Source organism: Nycticebus coucang, chromosome 17 (genome assembly GCF_027406575.1).
Source record: "Nycticebus coucang isolate mNycCou1 chromosome 17, mNycCou1.pri, whole genome shotgun sequence".
NCBI lineage: Eukaryota > Metazoa > Chordata > Mammalia > Primates > Lorisidae > Nycticebus > Nycticebus coucang.
Window position 1 is genome coordinate 57,459,344 of NC_069796.1, and position 19,416 is coordinate 57,478,759.

Consider the following 19,416-nt stretch of genomic DNA (forward strand, 5'->3'; position numbering starts at 1 on the left):
TTTTCTCATTGCAATGTACACACATGACCAGGGACACTTATGAGAAAGCCTGCCTAACTCTGATCGGGAGTGGGGAGTTGACCAGAGCTGGTGATGTTTGCATGGCAGTGTCTGCCATTTTCCAGCAGGCTATGAGGCTCTCAAGTCCAGGATCCAAGCTTCCCTTATAAATTCAGGTTTCAGTCATGCAGAGATAAGGTTCCCAGCGTGCCTCTGTGTGTAGAGGTTCTATTATTCCCTAGCTATATGTTGGCATGTATATATAATGGAGGGATCAGCAGCTCACACCCCAGGTATATGTTACATTTAGAATTGACTTGAATTGACATATTTTAGGAAGAGTTAACCAAAACAACATCCACCATTTGCCATAGCCCACCCCCAGGGTCATTTCCTATTATCTTGCCACTGACGTGATTCACCTGTTGTTATTACTTGGCCCCTGTGACCTTTGAACACCAGGTGAAAATCCTCCTTGAATTAGGAATTGGGAAGTCAACAACCTACTGTGGAAAGAGAACTGAACTAACATTTGGAGTCTGGAGTCTGCTTTTTGACCTGGTAGGGACCTGTGACCTTGACTGTTTCTCTGATCTTTTATTTTCTTATCTCTACCCTGAGAATAGGAATCCCTACCTTGTCTCCCTCACAGGAATATTGTGAAAATCAAATGAGATAATGGGCATGAGAACATTTTTTTTTTTTTTAAAGAAATGCTGTTCAAATATAAAGGACTATAATTAAGAGTGAGTTTGGCCTCAGACACTAAGCAGCTTTTCATGAGTGGCCTGCCCTGTGATTTCTGACACCTGCCACAGGAAGAGAGGCTAATTAAAAGGGCAAGAGTTACAGAGACAGGACCCACAGGCATACAGAGAGAAGGTTCTCTGCTTTCAATCACCAGCATGGAGGACTAGGAGAAATTAGATAACATTAGTTTCAACTGCGTCACAGAGAACTCTATAGTAATGACACCGACAATTACATTATATTGTATTGCATTGGTCTGCAGCAATGTTATAGCATCAGTTATGAAGTGGGACATTAAACACCCTATTTTTATTTTTATTTCAGAGTAATGTGTGGGTACAAACAAGTAGGTTACAATGTTTGCATTTATTAGATAGAGTCCCTCCTGTAGATGTGCCTTGCACCCATGAGGTGTGCCATATACTCACCCTTACCTTGTGCCCACTAGGTGGGAAGGCACCAATTCCTCTCTCTCTTTCCTCTCCCTCCTCCTCTGTTCTTCCTCCACCCCCTTTTCCCTCCCCTGATGTTTTCCCTTCCCCCAAATTTGAATTGAATTGAGTTTTTCTCTTATGCAGACATATGTTAGATCACCTTCTGGCTTCATATTAGTATTGAGTACATTGGATACTAGCTTTTCCATTCTTGTGATAGTTTAGAACAGCGGTTCTCAACCTGTGGGTCGAATTGTATCAAAGAGCACAGCATTAGGAAGGTTGAGAACCGCTGCTTTAGAAGCAGTGTGGGTTTCAAGTCCATTCAAGTTAATACAAAAAGATGTAAAGTCTCTATCTTTTAAAATGGCTGAATAGTATTCTATGGTATACATCTACCGCAGTTTGTTAATCCATTTCGGGGTTGATGGACATTTAGGTTGTTTCTATATCTTGGCGATTATAAATTGAGCTGTGAAAAACAATCTAATCTAAATTTTAAACCATTGATATGTGAGAGAAAATGTAGTTTTTCTAGCCTTAATTTGTAACTGAAAATTTATTGATAAGGCATTTCATTTTATAGGCTTAATTTCATGCTTAGCAGTAGTTACAGAGTTGTTTGGTGATAATTTATGCCTTTGTAATTATTTCTAAGCTCTACTTATAATTTTCCCTCAACTTTCTGTATTTGATGCCTTTCCAGATACAAATGCCAACTTTAAGTTAGCCCAATTTTGCAGCCCTGAAGGCTGGAGAGAATCCAGAAGAGTAGGAGACACACACGTCAGCCTCCTGCCCTCTTCTGCCTGCCCACCTCTGAACCTTGAGGTTAATAGACATTAACCCTCATCTCTGCAAGTCAAAAGACTGCCAAGATGTAACAGGACTTTGTTGCTACATTTCTGTAGAAGTTGATGCATTTTCTTTGTGATTTGCCGTGAGATGTTATCATAGCTCATGGAGAAATGTTATTAACTTTAATTTACCAAAATTGAGTGCTCTATGAAACATTGAATCAAGCTGCTTTCACCTAGTTGGTAAACACATTTATTAAAACAGAAGGATTAGTAACTGACTGTGCCCTACCTGAGCTGATTCACATGAACCATGAAAATAACATTTTCATAACCTCAGACTCAATGTTTTGTTTTATTTCTGTTTGTACTGTTCTGAGACCTATGCTATGACACTAATAGAACTATCAGATCTCTCATATCCAATATCGTACAACAAATTTTCTTGAAGTCGTTTACTTTGTGGTGAAAAACTTATACTTTGTCCTTCCCTGTAAATTGGGATATAATCCAGCATGTTGTCATAGCTCAGGGTTTTCTATCCAGTGCAAAGCAATGGGTAAATTAAAAAGAACTTTTTCTTAGGACTCTTTCTTTTATGGTAAGAATTGCACTGTACTCTTCTTTTTCTCATGGATTCCCAGGCTTGCCCATGGGGTAGGCCAGGTCCTTTTGTTTTCTTGTAACACTGATGATGCTTCTGAGGATATGCTTATTCAATTTTTTTTTTTTTTGAGACAGAGTCTCACTATGTCACCCTTGGTAGAGTGCTGTGGCGTCACAGTTCACAGCAACCTCAAACTCTTGGGCTTAAGTGATTCTCTTGCCTCAGCCTCCTGAGTTGCTGGGACTACTTTTGTTGCAGTTGTTTAGCTAGCCCAGGCCAGGTTGGAACCTGTCACCCTTAGTGTATGTGGCTGGTGCCGTAACCACTGTGCTACGGATGCCGAGCCCGCTTATTCTATTTTATGTAACTTCTAGTTTTTCAGAAATTTCTCCTTCTTCATATTAAGTTACCTCTTGGTTGGTTTGTTAATGTTGATAATTCCATGATGAGCAGGAGTTGAACATGTAGTAGGGTGCAATTGATGGTGCTTAAATACATGAATTAGTTTTGTCCTTTGTCATTTTCCCTCATAGTTAAAGGGAAGAAAAAGCAAGAGACTACAGTTTGGTAATTTAAAGTTAGGAATAACTTTCATCACATTGCTGGTATTACTATCGGTAACAAAGTGTATATGTAATGGGGAAGAGCTTGGGCTGTGGAGTCAGCCAGACCTGGGTTCAGGAGCTCCCTCTAATATCAGCTGTGTGATCTTGTGAACTTAACTGCCTCAGTTTTCTCATCTGTAAAATGGAAATAGCAACAATATGGAATGCTATTCTCACCTATGTTTAGCAGCCCTCATCAATCTGAGATCCGCACTCAGAAGTGTGAGTGGATTGAGGAACTTTTCTGAGAAACGTAGGAGATTAACCAGAGGATACTATTTTAGATATGTGTGAAATTTACTTGGAAGTCCAGAGGAGGGGAGTGAGTTTAAGTTGTATCTTCCATGAGATTTATTTTCCTTATAGAGAGCTTTCTTCCTTGTTTCTGGATAGCAGACATTTTTTTTATTGCATAAATTGGTCTTTTCTCCTCTTCTTACACTCCTCCCTAACCCCCATAAAAATTTGCTGTGTTGGCCAATGAAAGACAACAAAGCTGCGTCACCTTCAGGGACCACCCTAGGGCTGCTGAAGGGATTGAGTATGAATATGTTTGCAAAGTGCTCAGCATAGGTCCTGGCACATAGTGAACCAGTCCATAAGCATTAGCTGTTGTTTTCCTAATTGTTGCCCAGCTACGGTTGCAATGGCATGTGACTAGAATTGAAGTAGAAACATTACTGGTTTCTGAGAAATGCCAAGGCATTTTGCAGGTATGGCTCATTAATATTAATCACTTCCCCTAGAAGCTGTGCAGGGAATGGCATTCACCTTCACTGCAGATGGTAAGCCTGTAAATTTAGTCTGAAATCAGCATGAATTGCACACACTGGTGTGTGGAAGATGTCAACCACAGATGTGACATGACTTTGGTATCCAACTAACTCCCTCCTCAGAGTATCTCTGACACCTCAATTATGTCTCAGGTTTCCAGGGCAAAGTGCCGAGGTTGGGTGTGTGTCTGTGTCAGTTACCTAGCATAGTAAGTGATGGGCAATACCAGCTTTGTACACATATGTCAGCCTGGGACCACAGGCTGGGGTGGCAGGATGTCTCCTGGGAGCACTGGGGCTTCTACCTTGGTGCTGTGTGTTCTGACTCAATTTTGAGCATAATGGTAGCAAACATTCTGTGTTTAGTTTAAGTTATAACAGACAGAGGTTATAGCAGCGAAAGCAGGCTTAATCTATAATAATGAACTAGTATTTATTGAATACGTACCATGTGACAGGCACTGCACTAGGTGACTTTCTTGTAGTATAAGTCATTTACTCCTTGGAATAGCCTTGCAAATTAATCAGTATTTACCCTTCTTTCATGTACTAGGTACATGATAAATGTTTTGCATATATCACCTTGTTTACTCTTTTGGAGCCGATGATATTATCTTTGGAAATGGAAAGGCTGAACCTTGGAAAACATAAATGATTTGCTATGCCATAAATAGTTGCTAAGTGACCGAGTCAGATGGTCAGCCCTAAGAGCAAAACACAAATACCCTATTACTCTATTCTCATCTTTTGGTTGTTGTGATTGAAGCTAAGGATAAAAAGGAGCATGCCCGAGGTTGTATGGGATGTTGGCTGGGTTTTCTGCATCATCAGAGTTCTCTCAGTGTCACCGTATGGACTTGCCTGGCCTGCTGGGTCTGAGTAGTCTGGTATTACGAGTCAGTCTTCCAAGTAGCCATCTTGCATTAAAGCTCCCCATAATGTTTAGTTTTACTCAGAGTTATGAGCAGAGCCACCTAACAACTATGACAAAATGATTTCCCTGATTGCTAATCACTCTATAGATGTCTGCTTACCACTCCACTATCATTACTAAACTACTGGGAAGGGAAGGACAGTCTTTATATCCAAATTGTTGACGATTGAAGTCATCAAGAGTTTTATAATGTTACAAGAGTGAAATGTGCAAAGAGAAAATTTACAAGTATATTTTCATTTCATATGGTCTACAATGAGTGTGGATTTTTTTTCCTTCTTTATGGATATAATGATTCTAGAAGGTTAATTGCCTTCTATTTTATGCCTCTGTTGTCTTTAGGAAAGCTAGTGGAATATTATTCTGTCATTGAAAAACTTTTCAAGACTTGAAGCTTCCAATTTATCCAAAATCCTATTGTACTAATTTTGCATTGTAATATTTAGACATTAGCCTTGGTTGAACAGATATTTTCAGTATCATACCCAAGGGCCTGAAATTAATATTTTAGTTATGTAAAATACAGAATATCACTGTGTTACTAGTAAATCATACCCACAACCCCTTTCTCTCATGCCTCTTTTTCTCTCTGTTGATTCATTGTATTGCATTCCCATTTTATTTCTCCTTTTCTTTCTAGAATGCAACACATAGTGAACAGACTGTGTTGATGCACAATAACCATTTATATTTATTAATTATTTAAGACTTTTTTGAAATCCACAGTATCAGTGCTGTGATCACAGCAACCTCTTTAAATACATACACAAAAGAGGCATGGGGACCAGGACACATCATCTTCTTTGACATCAACAGTATATGAATTTCACTGATAGGAGTAATCATGGTGAGATGTTTGCCATCAGTAAGTAAACGATTACATGTATTATTGATTAGTAAAATGTTGTATTTTAATACATCTTTCCATTCTTTTTTTCTTCTGTACTCAGTGGACAGATCATCTAGTTTCAATTCTTAGGTCCATGTTAACTTCCAAGTCTTAGTTGACTTCACTTTCTCACCAGTTGTTATCACATTCATTAGCTTGAGCAGCTTCTGAGCCATTAGCTCTTCTGCCAGGTTACAGGAGAACTTCTCCATGAGATAATGAAAGACTTGGGACAAGACCCCCACTCTGTCCTGGGCTGACACGACCCCCAATCAACCGCAAGAGACAACTCTTGATGCAATCAGCACGAGGGTTTTTTTTATTTTTATTCCTGCATGCCGGGGCCTAACCCGTGACTCTCTCAGGAGCCGAGGAGTTAGGCCCCCAACAGCAGATTTTACAAGCTTATAAAGGCAAAAACCACAAAGTAGGCGGGAGTAGCAGACATAGCAGGGGCTTTAACCATAAAGTAGGAGGGGGAGCAGACATAGCAGGGGCTTTCCAGAAAAGAACAACTCTGGTTCATTATTCAACCGTCTTAAGACAAGACTAACCGTCAAATATTTGCTTAATAGTAAACATTTGCTTTAGCTCGGGGGCTATCTCCTGGAACAGTTACCAAAGGTCACATTCCTATGGTAGGGAGTGAGAGGTGGTCACATTCTCATGGTAATATTTTCTTTCATTCCCCCATTTGTTTTTTTGGGAAGTTCTAATCATGGAACTTCTGGCTCTATGTATTCATTCTCATGGTTATCGTCCCGGCGGAGAGACTGGTAATGCTGTCTGAGCATTAACACTTGTACAGCACTCACTCTCTCCCGGACGAAGGTGACTATATGGTTGAAAATGTAGGGCCCAAAGGTAAGAATTAGAAGCAGTATAATAAGAGGGCCTATTAAACTGGAAATGAGAGTGGTGAACCAAGGTGATCGGCTGTACCAACTTTCAAACCACCCTTGATGGGCCTCCCGATCTCGTTGTCTTTTTTCTAGTCTCTCCCTGAGTTTAGACATGGAGTCTTTTACCATACCAGAGTGATCTACATAGAAACAGCATTCTTCTCTTAGTGCAGCGCATAACCCTCCATATTTTAGGAACAGGAGATCGAGTCCCCGTCTATTCTGCAATACTACTTCAGATAAGGATGTTAGTGACTCTTCTAATTTTGTGATCGATTGTTCTATGGCTTTTAGGTCCTCATCTACGGCTGCTCTCAGTTCTTCGAGATACTGTGGGGTCTGGACAAGCGCAGCCGTTCCTGTTCCTACTCCGGCCGCCACCCCTATACCCATCAGGACAGCTAGGGTAATAGAGACTGGTTCCCTCTTCTGTCTACGGGGTCTGAGATTGAATTCTGCCTCGAAGGAACTCGCCTCGTGATAGATAACTCTAGGTATTAATTGTACGAGGATACAGTAGTCTGCAGTGGAGTTAAACACTGATGAGGAAATGCACGGGGTTACCCCGGTGCTGCAAGCCCACCATCCTCCTTTAGGGGGCACTAGATAATAATTGGTAGTGATTGACGGGCTTTTAATGGTCTGATTACATAGATGCTGGCGATTTTTGGGGATCGTGCCTAGGCAAATGCCTCGCCCAGAGACTGCTGTAAGGGTGATCTTGGATCCCCAGTCAAAGGAATTATGGGAGGTGGTATTTTGGAAGATACTTGAGAAGGCGATTCCTTCATAATAGGGCGGGCCTGAGGCTAGACACAACCAGCAAGATTCGGTAAGATTAGGGTTGGAAGTATTGAGGACATTGAAAGCCCCCTGTATTAAGTTAAGAAGTCTCTGCCCGGTGCTTGGAGTCTCCGGGGATGTTACCTGGGGAGACAGTTTCGCAGGTGATGGGGCTGTGCTGGCCTCAGTAAATTGGGTGCTCCCTGGGGTCTGGGGCATACGGGGGGAAATAGACGGCCTGGCTGGCGGCTGCTGTCCTGAGAGTACGATGTTGGGCCCTATCTGGACAGTGACGGGGGTCTCTATTTTTAATTTGATGAAGAAGGTAAATCCTTTATCCCACCCTGACATATAGAAACGGAATCCCCATGTTCTTCCTTTTATCCAATCTCGGGCTTGTTTCCCCCTCTCCGTGAAGGAAATATTTAGGGGGTTTGACCCTGCCCCGGTACTACTCCTTTTTACGGTTATTAAGTCCCAAGAGGAGAAGGGGTGCCAGAAGGCCTGCCCAGTCGTCTCACATCCCCATTGTTTACAATAGAAATTTTCTACCCCCCCCCCCACATCTGTTGGCTTGGCTTCTCGTTCTCCCGTCCCGGTCACAGATATAGAACTCCGTTTGTCGCATCTGGCGCTGGGCGGGCGAGTTGCCACAGCCAGGGGCGTCTGCAACATACTGGCCTTGGGATGTGGAGCTTTGGGTAAGCGAGTGCTTTGCTAAATGGTGATCAAGGCTCGATGGAACCTCCTTAAAGGTCTCATCGGAGATATCCCAATTATCTAGCCCTGCTATTAAGGCGCAAATATCTGGGGTGAGGGATGGCCACCAGGTCCAAGGAGGGTCCTCTTTTGTAGTACTCCATACTACATCACCAGTCTGAGAGAGAACTTGCCAGGTTAACCTCTGGGGGGCATGGGGGTTGGGACGGGAGCTACTTATCACCGGGAGTTGTATCAGCAGGAGCAGGGCTACTGCGGCGAATGCGGAGCTTGAGGGGGTTGTCCATCTTTTCCACTTTCCACCTGGCGTCTGGCGGCGGTGCTGGTTTGACATGAGACGCGTGGATCCAGGCTGCGATGCCATCAACTTTTACTGTGGTCGGGGTTGTGAGCAGTACAAGGTACGGTCCTTTCCACTGTGGTTCAAGGTTGGCTGTCCGGTGGCGCCGGATGTACACCGAATCTCCAACCTGGAACTGGTGAGGTATTTGCAGATCCCCGGGCTTGTAGGCCTCGATATGCCGGCTCCACACCTCCTTTTGCACAGTTTCAAGGGCTTTTAATCTAGTGTATAGAGATTGAGAGGAGTAAGATTCTGGGGAAGGGAAGTGCTGCACGGCAATGAGCAGGGGGTGAGCTCCGTATAGGATTTCAAAGGGGGTCAGCTTGAGAGTGCTAGGGGTGTTGCGCACACGGAACAGGGCAAAGGGAAGGAGGACTGTCCAGTCAGTAATGCCAGTCTCTAAGGATAATTTAGTCATGGCCTCTTTTAGGGTTCTATTCATCCTCTCTACCTGCCCTGAGCTTTGGGGCCGTTAAGTATAATGTAATTTCCACTCAAGCCCCAGGATTTTGGCTAAACCCTGATTAATCTGGGCAACAAAAGCGGGACCGTTGTCAGATCCGATTACCTTGGGTAGCCCAAATCTTGGAAAAATTTCTTCTAATATTATTTTGGCTACAACTTGAGCAGTCTCCCTTTTTGTAGGAAAAGCCTCGACCCATCCTGAGAAAGTATCTATGAACACCAGCAAGTACATGTATCCATATTTGGCCGGCTTAATCTCAGTAAAATCTGTTTCCCAGTAGCTTCCAGGGTGCTCTCCTCGGAGTCGTTTTCCCTGAGGTAATGTGCTAGGCTGGGTGTTTACTAATTGGCAAGGTCTGCACTCTTTTGCAGCTGCGTCAACGAGTTTACTTAATTCCATAATATAGTATGGGGAGGACTGAACAATAGTTCTTAGATGCTTGGGGCCCAAATGAGTTAATTTATGAAGTTGTCTGAGAAAGGTGATCGCCTGCTCCTCAGGGAGGATGATTTTTCCTTCTGGGGTTTCTCGGATCCCCTCTGGGGATTTTAAGTGGAGGCCTAATCTGTCCATTCTCTCGAGATCCCGCTCCGAATATTTAAAATGTTTGACAAGGGGGGGTGCTATTTCTTTAAGGCTAGGCCTTAAAGTGTTTTCATATAGCGGCAGGATGTTGAGCCTTTGAGCTGCTAGCTTAGCTTCTCGGTCGGCTCTTTGGTTTCCCTCGGCAACTCTGGACCCCCCTTTCTGATGCCCAGGGCAGTGGATAATGGCCACTTTCTTAGGGAGGTGAACAGCCTCCAGTAGACTTAGGATTTCTTCCTTGTGTTTAATTTCTTTTCCTGCTGAAGTCAGCAGTCCTCGCTGCCTGTAAATGGCCCCATGAACATGGGCTGTAGCAAAAGCATACCTGCTATCGGTGTATATATTAACCTTTTTTCCTTCTGCCAAACGTAAGGCCTGGGTCAAGGCGACCAGCTCGGCCTTCTGGGCCGACGTCCCTTCAGGCAGACTACTTGCCCAGATGGTCTGCTTATCGTCCACTACCGCCACCCCGGCCACCCTTTTACCTTCTATTATGGAGCTGCTCCCATCAGTGAACCAGGTCATTTGGGCATCCGGCAGGGGCTGATCACAGAGGTCCTTCCGAGTTCCAGTCTCCTCAGCCAGTACTTCTTGGCATGTGTGTAATACATCCTCCCGGACAGAGGTATCAGGTAGTAGGGTAGCCGGGTTGAGGATGACAGGCGGGCCAAACTGGACTCTGTCTCCGTTTAATAGGAGACTCTGGTAATGTGTCATGCGGGCATTGGACAGCCACCGGTCAGGGGGCTGTCTGATGATGCTTTCTAAAGCATGGGGGGCAATGACTGTCAACTTCTGCCCCATAGTCAATTTGTCTGCATCTTTTACCAGTACCGCTACTGCCGCCACAGACCTCAGACAGGCTGGCCAACCACCAGCCACGGGGTCCAATTTCTTGGAGAGGTATGCTACTGGTCTTTTCCATGGCCCTAAAGGCTGCGTCAGCACCCCTCGGGCCACTCCTCTCTTCTCATCTACCTATAGGACAAAGGGCTTTGTTACATCTGGTAGAGCCAGGGCCGGGGCTGATAATAATGCCTTTTTAATGTTGTCAAAGGCCTGCTGTTGGCTGGCACCCCACTCGAAAGGAGTGCCTTACTTGGTCAAAGGGTAGAGGGGAGCTGCCAGAGTAGCAAACCCCGGTATCCATAAGCGGCAGAACCCCGCATTCCCTAAGAATTCTCGCACCTGGCGGGGCGAGCGGGGAACTGGAATCTGAGTCACAGTATGCTTCCTAGCTTCTGTTAACCATCTCTGCCCTCCTCTTAGGGTGTAACCCAGGTACGTTACCTCTTTCTGGCAGATCTGGGCTTTCTTGGCGGAGGCTCGATGTCCTAAGCGGGCTAGTTCTTCCAGTAACAGTTCTGTGCCCCGATGGCACTCTTCGTTTGTTGTTCCAGCTAGTAGTAAGTCATCTACATATTGTAGGAGCGTTACCTGAGGGTGGCTGGCGCGAAAGTGAGCTAGGTCTTGGTGCAGGGCTTCATCAAAGATGGTTGGGGAGTTCTTAAACCCCTGTGGAAGTCAGGTCCATGTTAATTGCCCCGTTGTTCCAGAGTCCGAGTCTCTCCATTCAAATGCGAAGATGTTCTGGCTAGAGGAGTGTAGTCGGAGGCAGAAGAAGGCAACCTTTAAATCCAGGACAGTGTACCAGATATGGTTCGGAGGGAGAGAGCTTAACAGATTATAAGGGTTAGGCACGGTGGGGTGGATGTCTTGCGCCCGCTTGTTTACTTCTCTCAAGTCCTGCACAGGGCGATAGTCTCCTGTGCCGGGTTTCTTGACGGGTAATAAGGGGGTGTTCCATGGTGACTGGCATTTTACTAGTATGCCCAGCTGTAGGAGACGCTGAATGTGAGGCCTAATTCCTTCCCGAGCTTCCTTAGTCATAGGATACTGGCGCACTGCCACAGGAGTGGAAGTAGTTTTGAGTTCTATGACTATAGGCGGCCTTTCTGCAGCCAATCCCATTCCGGCAGTTTCGGCCCATGCCCCGGGATATTTTTCTAGCCAGTCATGTATGAGACTAGTCCCTTTCTCCCGCTGCTTTTCAAAGAGTCTATGTTCATCTTCCAAACGCATGGTCAGGGCTGTTACTCTCTTATTTTGGGTTACCTCTGGGCCATCAGGAGTGAAAGTGATTTGGGCTTCCATTTTGGTGAGTAAATCTCTCCCGAGGAGGGGCGCAGGGCACTCAGGGATAATTAAGAACGAGTGGGTTACCCGTCCCACTCCCAGATCTACTGATCTTTGGGTAGTCCATGAGTACTGCTGATGCCCTGTGGCCCCTACAACCCAGGATTTTTTCTTGGAGATGGGTCCTGATGGTTCGAGTAGGACTGAGTGTTGAGCTCCGGTGTCTACTAGGAACTCAACTGGCTTCCCCTCCACCTTAAGTATTACCCTAGGCTCGGGGAGGGGTTCCGAGCCCCGTCCCCGCTAATCTTCTTCTTCCTCTAAGGCCAGTACTTTCTTGGAGAGTTCTTTCTTCTTTTTTTTAGGACATTCCCTGGCCCAGTGCCCCTTTTCCTTACAGTAGGCACATTGATCTTTATCTAACGGGACACGGTTGCCCAGGCTACCTGGCTTCTTAGTTCTATCTTGGGTCTGTTCCTGTCTCTTCTCCCCTACTACTGCGGCCAAAATCCGTGTTAAGTTTTTCTCCTGTCTTCGGTCTCTCTTATTTTCCCTTTCTTCTCTCTCTTTCTCCTTTCTCTGCTCTTTTTCTTCCTCAGTTTCTCTTTTATGGTATACTTTCTCAGCTTCCTTAACTAAATCCTGCAAGGTATAGTCCTGCAATCCTTCAATTCTCTGTAGCTTTCTTTTAATGTCTACAGCTGACTGCCCTATGAAAGTCATAGCCACGGAAGCCTTCTGTCCTTCAGAGGCAGGGTTAAATTGGGTGTAATGCCTAAAAGCTTCCATTAGATGCTCAAGAAACACGGAGGGGGGTTCTGTGGCCCCCTGTATTACTTCTCCTACCTTAGCCAAATTAGTGGGGCGTCTTGCCGCCCCACGGAAGCCAGCCACTAGAGCCTGGCGATAGACTGACAGTCGCTCCCTACCTTCTGCCATGTTGAAGTCCCAGTCAGGTCTGGAGAGGGGAAAGGCAGCCTCGATGATGTTGGGGAGCTGGGTAGGACGCCCGTCCGCCCCGAGTACATTCTTCCTAGCTTCTAGTAAAATCCTCTCCCTCTCTTCAGTAGTGAAGAGAGTCTGTATGAGCTGCTGGCAGTCATCCCATGTGGGCTGATGAGAGAACATCAGGGACTCTACCAGCCCAGTCAGGCATTGGGGGTCTTCTGAAAAAGGGGGGTGATTAGTTTTCCAGTTATACAGGTCTGGGGAAGAAAATGGCCAGTACTGGAGGGGCTGGAGAGGAGGTGGTCCCTCATCTGTTGCCACCGGCGGGGGGCCGTATGCCCTCAGGGGTAGGGCAACAGTAGTGTCGGGAGACATTCCTCCCCGGCAGTGACTCCTGGTACCTTGTGCGGGCCCCAGTGAAGGTTCCCCCAGGGCTGCAGAGGGGGCAATCGCCGGATCCGGCGATGCTGGTCCTCCCTGCCCCCCGACAGGAGCCAAGGCGGGAGGGTATGGGGGAGGAGGGGGTGGAGGGTTGAGGAGAAGATGATCAGTCTGGATTTCCGGGTAGATCTTCTTAGGGGGGTCCGAACTGTCGCCCCCTTTTCTGGGACCGGAAGAGTGGACAGCGAGCACCCGAGGATTAGACGGGGGCCTGGATGTGGCAGTCCACGGCCGAACCCAGGGGAGCAGATTCTGCACCAGGTCCTGCCAGACTATGATGTAAGGTTGTTGATCCAGATGGGCTCCCGGTCCTCTCTGAAAAACAATCTCTTTAATAGCAAAAATAAGAGATAAGTCAAAGGTTCCTCCTGAGGGCCAGCCGACGTTAAAAGTAGGCCACTCCGAGGAGCAGAAAGTTTGCCATGGGCCTTTTTTAACCTCTACTGACAGATCACGACCTCTTCTTTTCACTTCAGTCCAATGATCTAGAGTTAAACTCAGAGGGGTTGTCACAGTCTGTCCCATCGTCAGTGGATATGTCAGAAACACAAATAACAGGAATAACAGAAATATTACAGATACAAGGACCCACCTACCGCACTTGGTCCTTCACAAGCCTATATCAGAATCAGATGGGCGCGTTTCCCGTAATTTTTGATCAAACAACGAGACTCGATCACCGCCCTGACAGCAGGAGACAACCAGGCATCCTGGTTCTCCTCAATTCCTGGGGTGTCCCGCAGGGTTTCAGCCTGTGGTCCTCCGGGTACGTCTACCGACCACTGTCCAGCCACTCTCACGAGGTGCCAAACGGCTGCGAAATCGAAAGCGCACACACAAAGTCAAACAAAAGGACTGAAGACACAGACTAGACAGTTTTCGGGGTACCCTTTCTTACCTCCAAGGTCGACTCTGCAGGTGAGGGGTGGTCGTTATCTCCCGGACGAGCCCCCAAATGAAAGACTTGGGACAAGACCCCCACTCTGTCCTGGGCTGACACGACCCCCAATCAACCGCAAGAGATGACTCTTGATGCAATCAGCATGAGGGTTTTTTTTTATTTTTATTCCTGCATGCCAGGGCTTAACCCGTGACTCTCTCAGGAGCCGAGGAGTTAGGCCCCCAACAGCAGATTTTACAAGCTTATAAAGGCAAAAACCACAAAGTAGGCGGGAGTAGCAGACATAGCAGGGGCTTTAACCATAAAGTAGGAGGGGGAGCAGACATAGCAGGGGCTTTCCAGATAAGAAGAACTCTGGTTCATTATTCAACTGTCTTAAGACAAGACTAACCGTCAAATATTTGCTTAATAGTAAACGTTTGCTTTAGCTCGGGGGCTATCTCCTGGAACAGTTACCAAAGGTCACATTCCTATGGTAGGGAGTGAGAGGTGGTCACATTCTCATGGTAATATTTTCTTTTAATAACTCCTGTCACATCTCTGTACATAAATTTTATCAGGCTAGTTTATGTCAAAGCAACTTCCAGGAAGTGATCTACAAGCAGTTTCTGTTACACTGACCATCATCCTCACTATTGCCCTCGTCATCACTGTAACCATCACCATCTCTGTCATCATCACCATCATCCTCACTATTGCCCTCGTCATCACTGTCACCATCACCCTATCTGTCCTCATCACCATCACCCTCACTATTGTCCTGTCATCACTGTCACCATCACCCTCTCTGTCATCATCACCATCATCCTCACTATTGTCCTGTCATCACCATCACCCTCTCTGTCATCATCACCATCATCCTCACTATTGTCCTGTCATCATCACCCTCTCTGTCATCATCACCATCATCCTCACTATTGTTCTCACCATCCCTATCACATCTGGCAATGATTGAGCCCTAACCAGATTCCATAAATTGTGCTCAGTACCTTTCCTAATTATTTCTTGTTATTCTGTAAGGCAAGTATTATTATCTCTTCTTCACAGATATACTTGACTCTCAGGAAACTGAAATTACTCTAAAATGTCCAGTCACTAAGTAGCTGTGCTGGAATCTGTTTGTGAAACATATGTCAAGTGTAATTATACAGTTACATTATTCATTCCCCTCCTGACTGCCCACCTACCCCTTCCCAGGCTCACCTGGGCTTGTCGAGGAGGGCTAAAACAAATACAAGACCTAACTGTTTTGAATCAATGCTCAAAAGAGACCAGCTCAAACACTAAACAGCTGGTGATATTGAACAAATCACATCTAGACTTTAGGTTGCTTATCTGACATTTTAAAGAAGTATAGTATCTCTTACAGTCAAAATAATTCTCTGATTACTGCTGTAGAAAAACACAGCAATATCATCTTTGATTTTTTCCTAAAATTGCTCCCTGATAATAATAGCAATAATATCTCCATTGCTTCACAATATACCTTTGCACATTTTAATAACTGTAACAGTAATATTTATCACTTATTTAGCACTTTCTATGTGCCAGGCATTTAATCTTCATGGCAGCTCTAAAGTTTTATTCTTTACCACAGGCTTGTGAGGGCCTGAGTACATGGATTGCTGTACCTAATCTACATATAATGTAAATGACACACCCAGGATCGCCCAGCAGCTGACAGAACTGGGACTCAGACCCAGTTCTTTCAATCTGGAACCCACACCATTTCCATTAAATAAAGCTTACTCTGTAGTAGTGTCCTATTTCACTTTATTGAAACATACTTGTGTACCATGCCACAATACAATTCATTGTTGTATGACAATTCTTCTAATACTTAGCTCTTTATTTCCAACCACACAGCAGGACCGCGTATTACCTAGGAGTCAGGAGTACCCTTGGTAGGTGAGTCAGATAGCACATAGTGGACAACACAAGAAAGGGGAAGGGGTATTACTGATACGTGGTATCACCTTCTCCAACTCTGAATTGGCACCTGGCTTTAACTGCTGCTGAAAAGATGTGCTGAGAGCAGAAATCTCCTGTACCTAAATGATGTCTCACTCTTGCTTCAGAGTCACGCAGTTCTTTCTTTTGTTTTATTTGTTTTAATCCTTCAATTGAACTTTCTTGTTATTAGAATTTAAACCTTTGTAACTTGTCCCAGTTTTTGTTTATCTTGTTTTTTAAAGACATGGTAGTACTGAACATTCTAATCTTAGGGCTGGGCTGTGGGAATTCTAATGAAACTCGATATCTCAGGTGGAGATTCTCCACCAGGGAGGCTGGCTCCTTTGAGGCCTTATTATCAGAAGTTTAGAGACAGAAGATGAGAGGGCAGAGGGGCTACCAATTGAAGGAAAAAGCATATTCAGTATTCTAAAATATTATAATGAAAATAAAAAATAATCTTGCTTTGTTAACTAATCTACAGAAAGTTAAGCTTTATAAAATCTTTGGTAGGGCATAAAAGTTCAATACTCCTAGTAAGGTACGTGTTTCTGTCTCAAGGTCAGACTTTCAGAATGTTTGGGATATTATGGCCATGTTCACAAGGGAGATACGAGTATATTTTCAGATGCATCATCTGTAATAGCAAAACCAAACAGAACTGGAAGAAACAAAGGCACCATCAAGGGGGAGTGGCTGTGACATAATATGTCACAGAGCTGGGGACTGAGCCACTGATGGAAGTGAACGTATGTATGTATTGATATGTGCTGATGCCATAGTTTCCTCAATGTACATTTCTAGTTGAAACAAACACAATGTGAGAGGCACAATGTACAAAAACAGTCCTTTCAAACCCTATGAAAACTTTAAATATCTTCTCTCATTCTCTCTTGTGCTATACATATATAGACATTTTCTCTTCTGGAAGAATAAAAAAGAATTTTGCTGATAGGGTTACCTTTGGGGAGAGAAATGCCTGCAGTTTTATTTGGGGCTTCTGCTAAATCACAAAGCAGATCCTAAGGGCAGTGGTAATCAAAAATAAATTTGCTTTTGTAATTATATCCTTAAAATCCTGTCCAGCCTACCCACTACATTTACTGGATGACAGCCATTGGTGTTAAGAGTTTTGGAGCTATTACCTCATTTATAAGAACTCTTTAAAGTAATTATAATTATCCCCATTTTATAGATGAACAAATTGAAACCTGTTGTGCCTAGATCACGGGAAAATCACCCGAAAACCAAGTCCGATGCAAAAGCAAGAGGCGTTTTATTCACAAACCCGGATTTGGGCTTCTCGTCTCAGCAGGAGGGCCGAGAAGTGCCGTGCGGAGGGAAGAGCAGTTTTAAGGATACAGAAAACAAAAGGGGAGAAGGGATGGGGCTTAGGGACCTACACAATGTTTGAATCGGGCTGATTGCTTAAAGTAAAGATTTACTACTATTGGGGCAGACACACTGGAGCCGGGGATGGGGGAGGAAGCAGGTTGCTTATCACCTTTGGTATGCAGCTGCAGCTGCAAATTGAAGGCTGCGGGGCAAAGTGGGGTCGGTGAAGGCTGTGAGATGAAATAGAGTTAGTTTTAACAAAATGGAGTTAGCTTGGTCCTTTCAAACCAAGAGAGACTAAGTGATTGTCCAAGGTCACAAGATAGTATGTGTTGAAGCTAGGATTTAAACTGACTCCATTTTACTTGACTGTAGAGTCTGTGCTCTTAGCGGATCCGATTTCTTCCCCTCAGTATATCCCGTCCAGTTTGTGTAGAGCACCCAGGCTGTGCCCAGCTCCCCAACCAGTTCTCAGGTTAGATAAGCCCAGCTTCTTTAGCCCTGCCTTACGTGGCATGGTCGCAGTCTGTCCCCATCCAGGTCACTCTCCCGACTTTGTCCCTCTTAGTCACGTGTGGCCCTGTGCGCACATGTGACTGCTACGAGTCACACATCATCACATACATGTGTGACTAGCGATGTTCATACCTGTCAGCAGTGCCATGAAGCAGGTCCACAGGACTCCATCTCCTGTGGGACTTTCACCAGGGGTGCTGAGGAGAACCCCCTGTGGGGCACCTGAAGAAGGCATGCCAATTGCCTCCACTCTCTCCCTGCCATCCCCTCCCCCCCCCATCGATTCTGCTTGTAGAAATAGAGAAATCATTGCATCTACTTGTCACCCAGTGGGGGCCCATATTGCCAGTGGCACCTTGTTAAGATGAAGGACTGTTTTTTGTATTAGAGATAATGTGAACCAAACTGCCTTTTCGGCTTCCTGATAATATGCTCTGCTTGAAGCTAAGCTCTAGGGGGAGTTCTTGGTAGGTTTACCCTGATTGGAATCCTGTTTTTCTGGAACGGCAGTTTTCAAGATTGTTTTTCAGAAGGGAAGGGACAAGAGGAGTTGCATTTTTGTTTTTGCTGGAAGTACAGTGGAGCAAGTAAAATTTTGAAAGTGAATTGTAAACACAAGGAAAAAACACGGAACACACACGTGAAGGATGTTGACAGGCATGAGTCTGTTCTCACACATGGCAGCCGTTCTGCATCTGTGGCTCTAATTATTAACTTTTGTTCACTTGGTTCGTACTTCAAGACCACTACACACGGAGTGGTAGTGGTCTCCTAAACTTCAGCCGTTGAAATTCCATCTTTATAATTAGTGCTGCTTTGCTGTACTGTTTCTGTGATTATTTAATACTTTTCTTTATTTGATTTTGACTTAATAAGAAATCATAGCTGAAATGACTGTGATGCATCAGTCATATATGTACACATATGTGTTACATATAGAATTATTTATATAGGGAGACTTCTATACATGTAAACTAGATATACAAATCCATTTAATGTGGCCCATGCACTCATATTCTCTTCAAACCACCCAGGGTTTTTACCGGTGGTATTTCTTCAGTATTACCATCAAATGATTTTCTCTGAGTTCTATTTATGAAGGAGAAAAATAGAGAAAGCTGGAGATGAGTAGAAGGGAATGAAATCTATATTAGGAATATTCTATATAGATCTCCAGTATCTATACCATTTTATTATATGTGGTAAGAATCTGATAGTGGCAGAACATTTTTTTTTTTCAAAAGTTCTTTCTCCTCCAAAACACTTTCTAGTAGTACCAAAAATGGATTTGTTGTATGGCCTCTCATTTTTTTACTCATTTACACATGCATCTGTGCATTCCTTAATGCGACAAATACTGTTGAGTATTTGCTCTGTATTAAACACCAGATATTATAATGTATAAGAAGAGTTCCTTGTTCTTGGGGAACTTGGAACCCTGACTGTGAAATGGGCAAATTAATCATCACCCTGCAGTGGAGAAGTGCTAAAATGAGGTGTGGACCAAAGTCTGGGGGAGCACCACGATCAGATTACAGATCATGGTCAGGATTGGCAGGCTGTGTTAGTCATGGTGCTGGGTTGAATGAGAAAAAAAA

The 19,416-nt window shown here is 44.5% G+C and overlaps 1 protein-coding gene across 1 annotated transcript in view; it reads right to left on the bottom strand.

The window, feature by feature from the left end:
* Window positions 1–18,053, bottom strand: part of LOC128568557 (uncharacterized) — a 40,698-nt gene extending 22,645 nt beyond the window's left edge. Inside the window, 5 exon segments of the mRNA XM_053566217.1 lie at window positions 9,116–9,147; window positions 9,150–13,039; window positions 14,827–14,955; window positions 15,218–15,236; window positions 17,951–18,053. Of these exon segments, the coding sequence (XP_053422192.1) occupies window positions 9,116–9,147; window positions 9,150–13,039; window positions 14,827–14,955; window positions 15,218–15,236; window positions 17,951–18,053 (4,173 nt within the window).
* Between the last annotated feature and the right edge of the window lie 1,363 nt (window positions 18,054–19,416).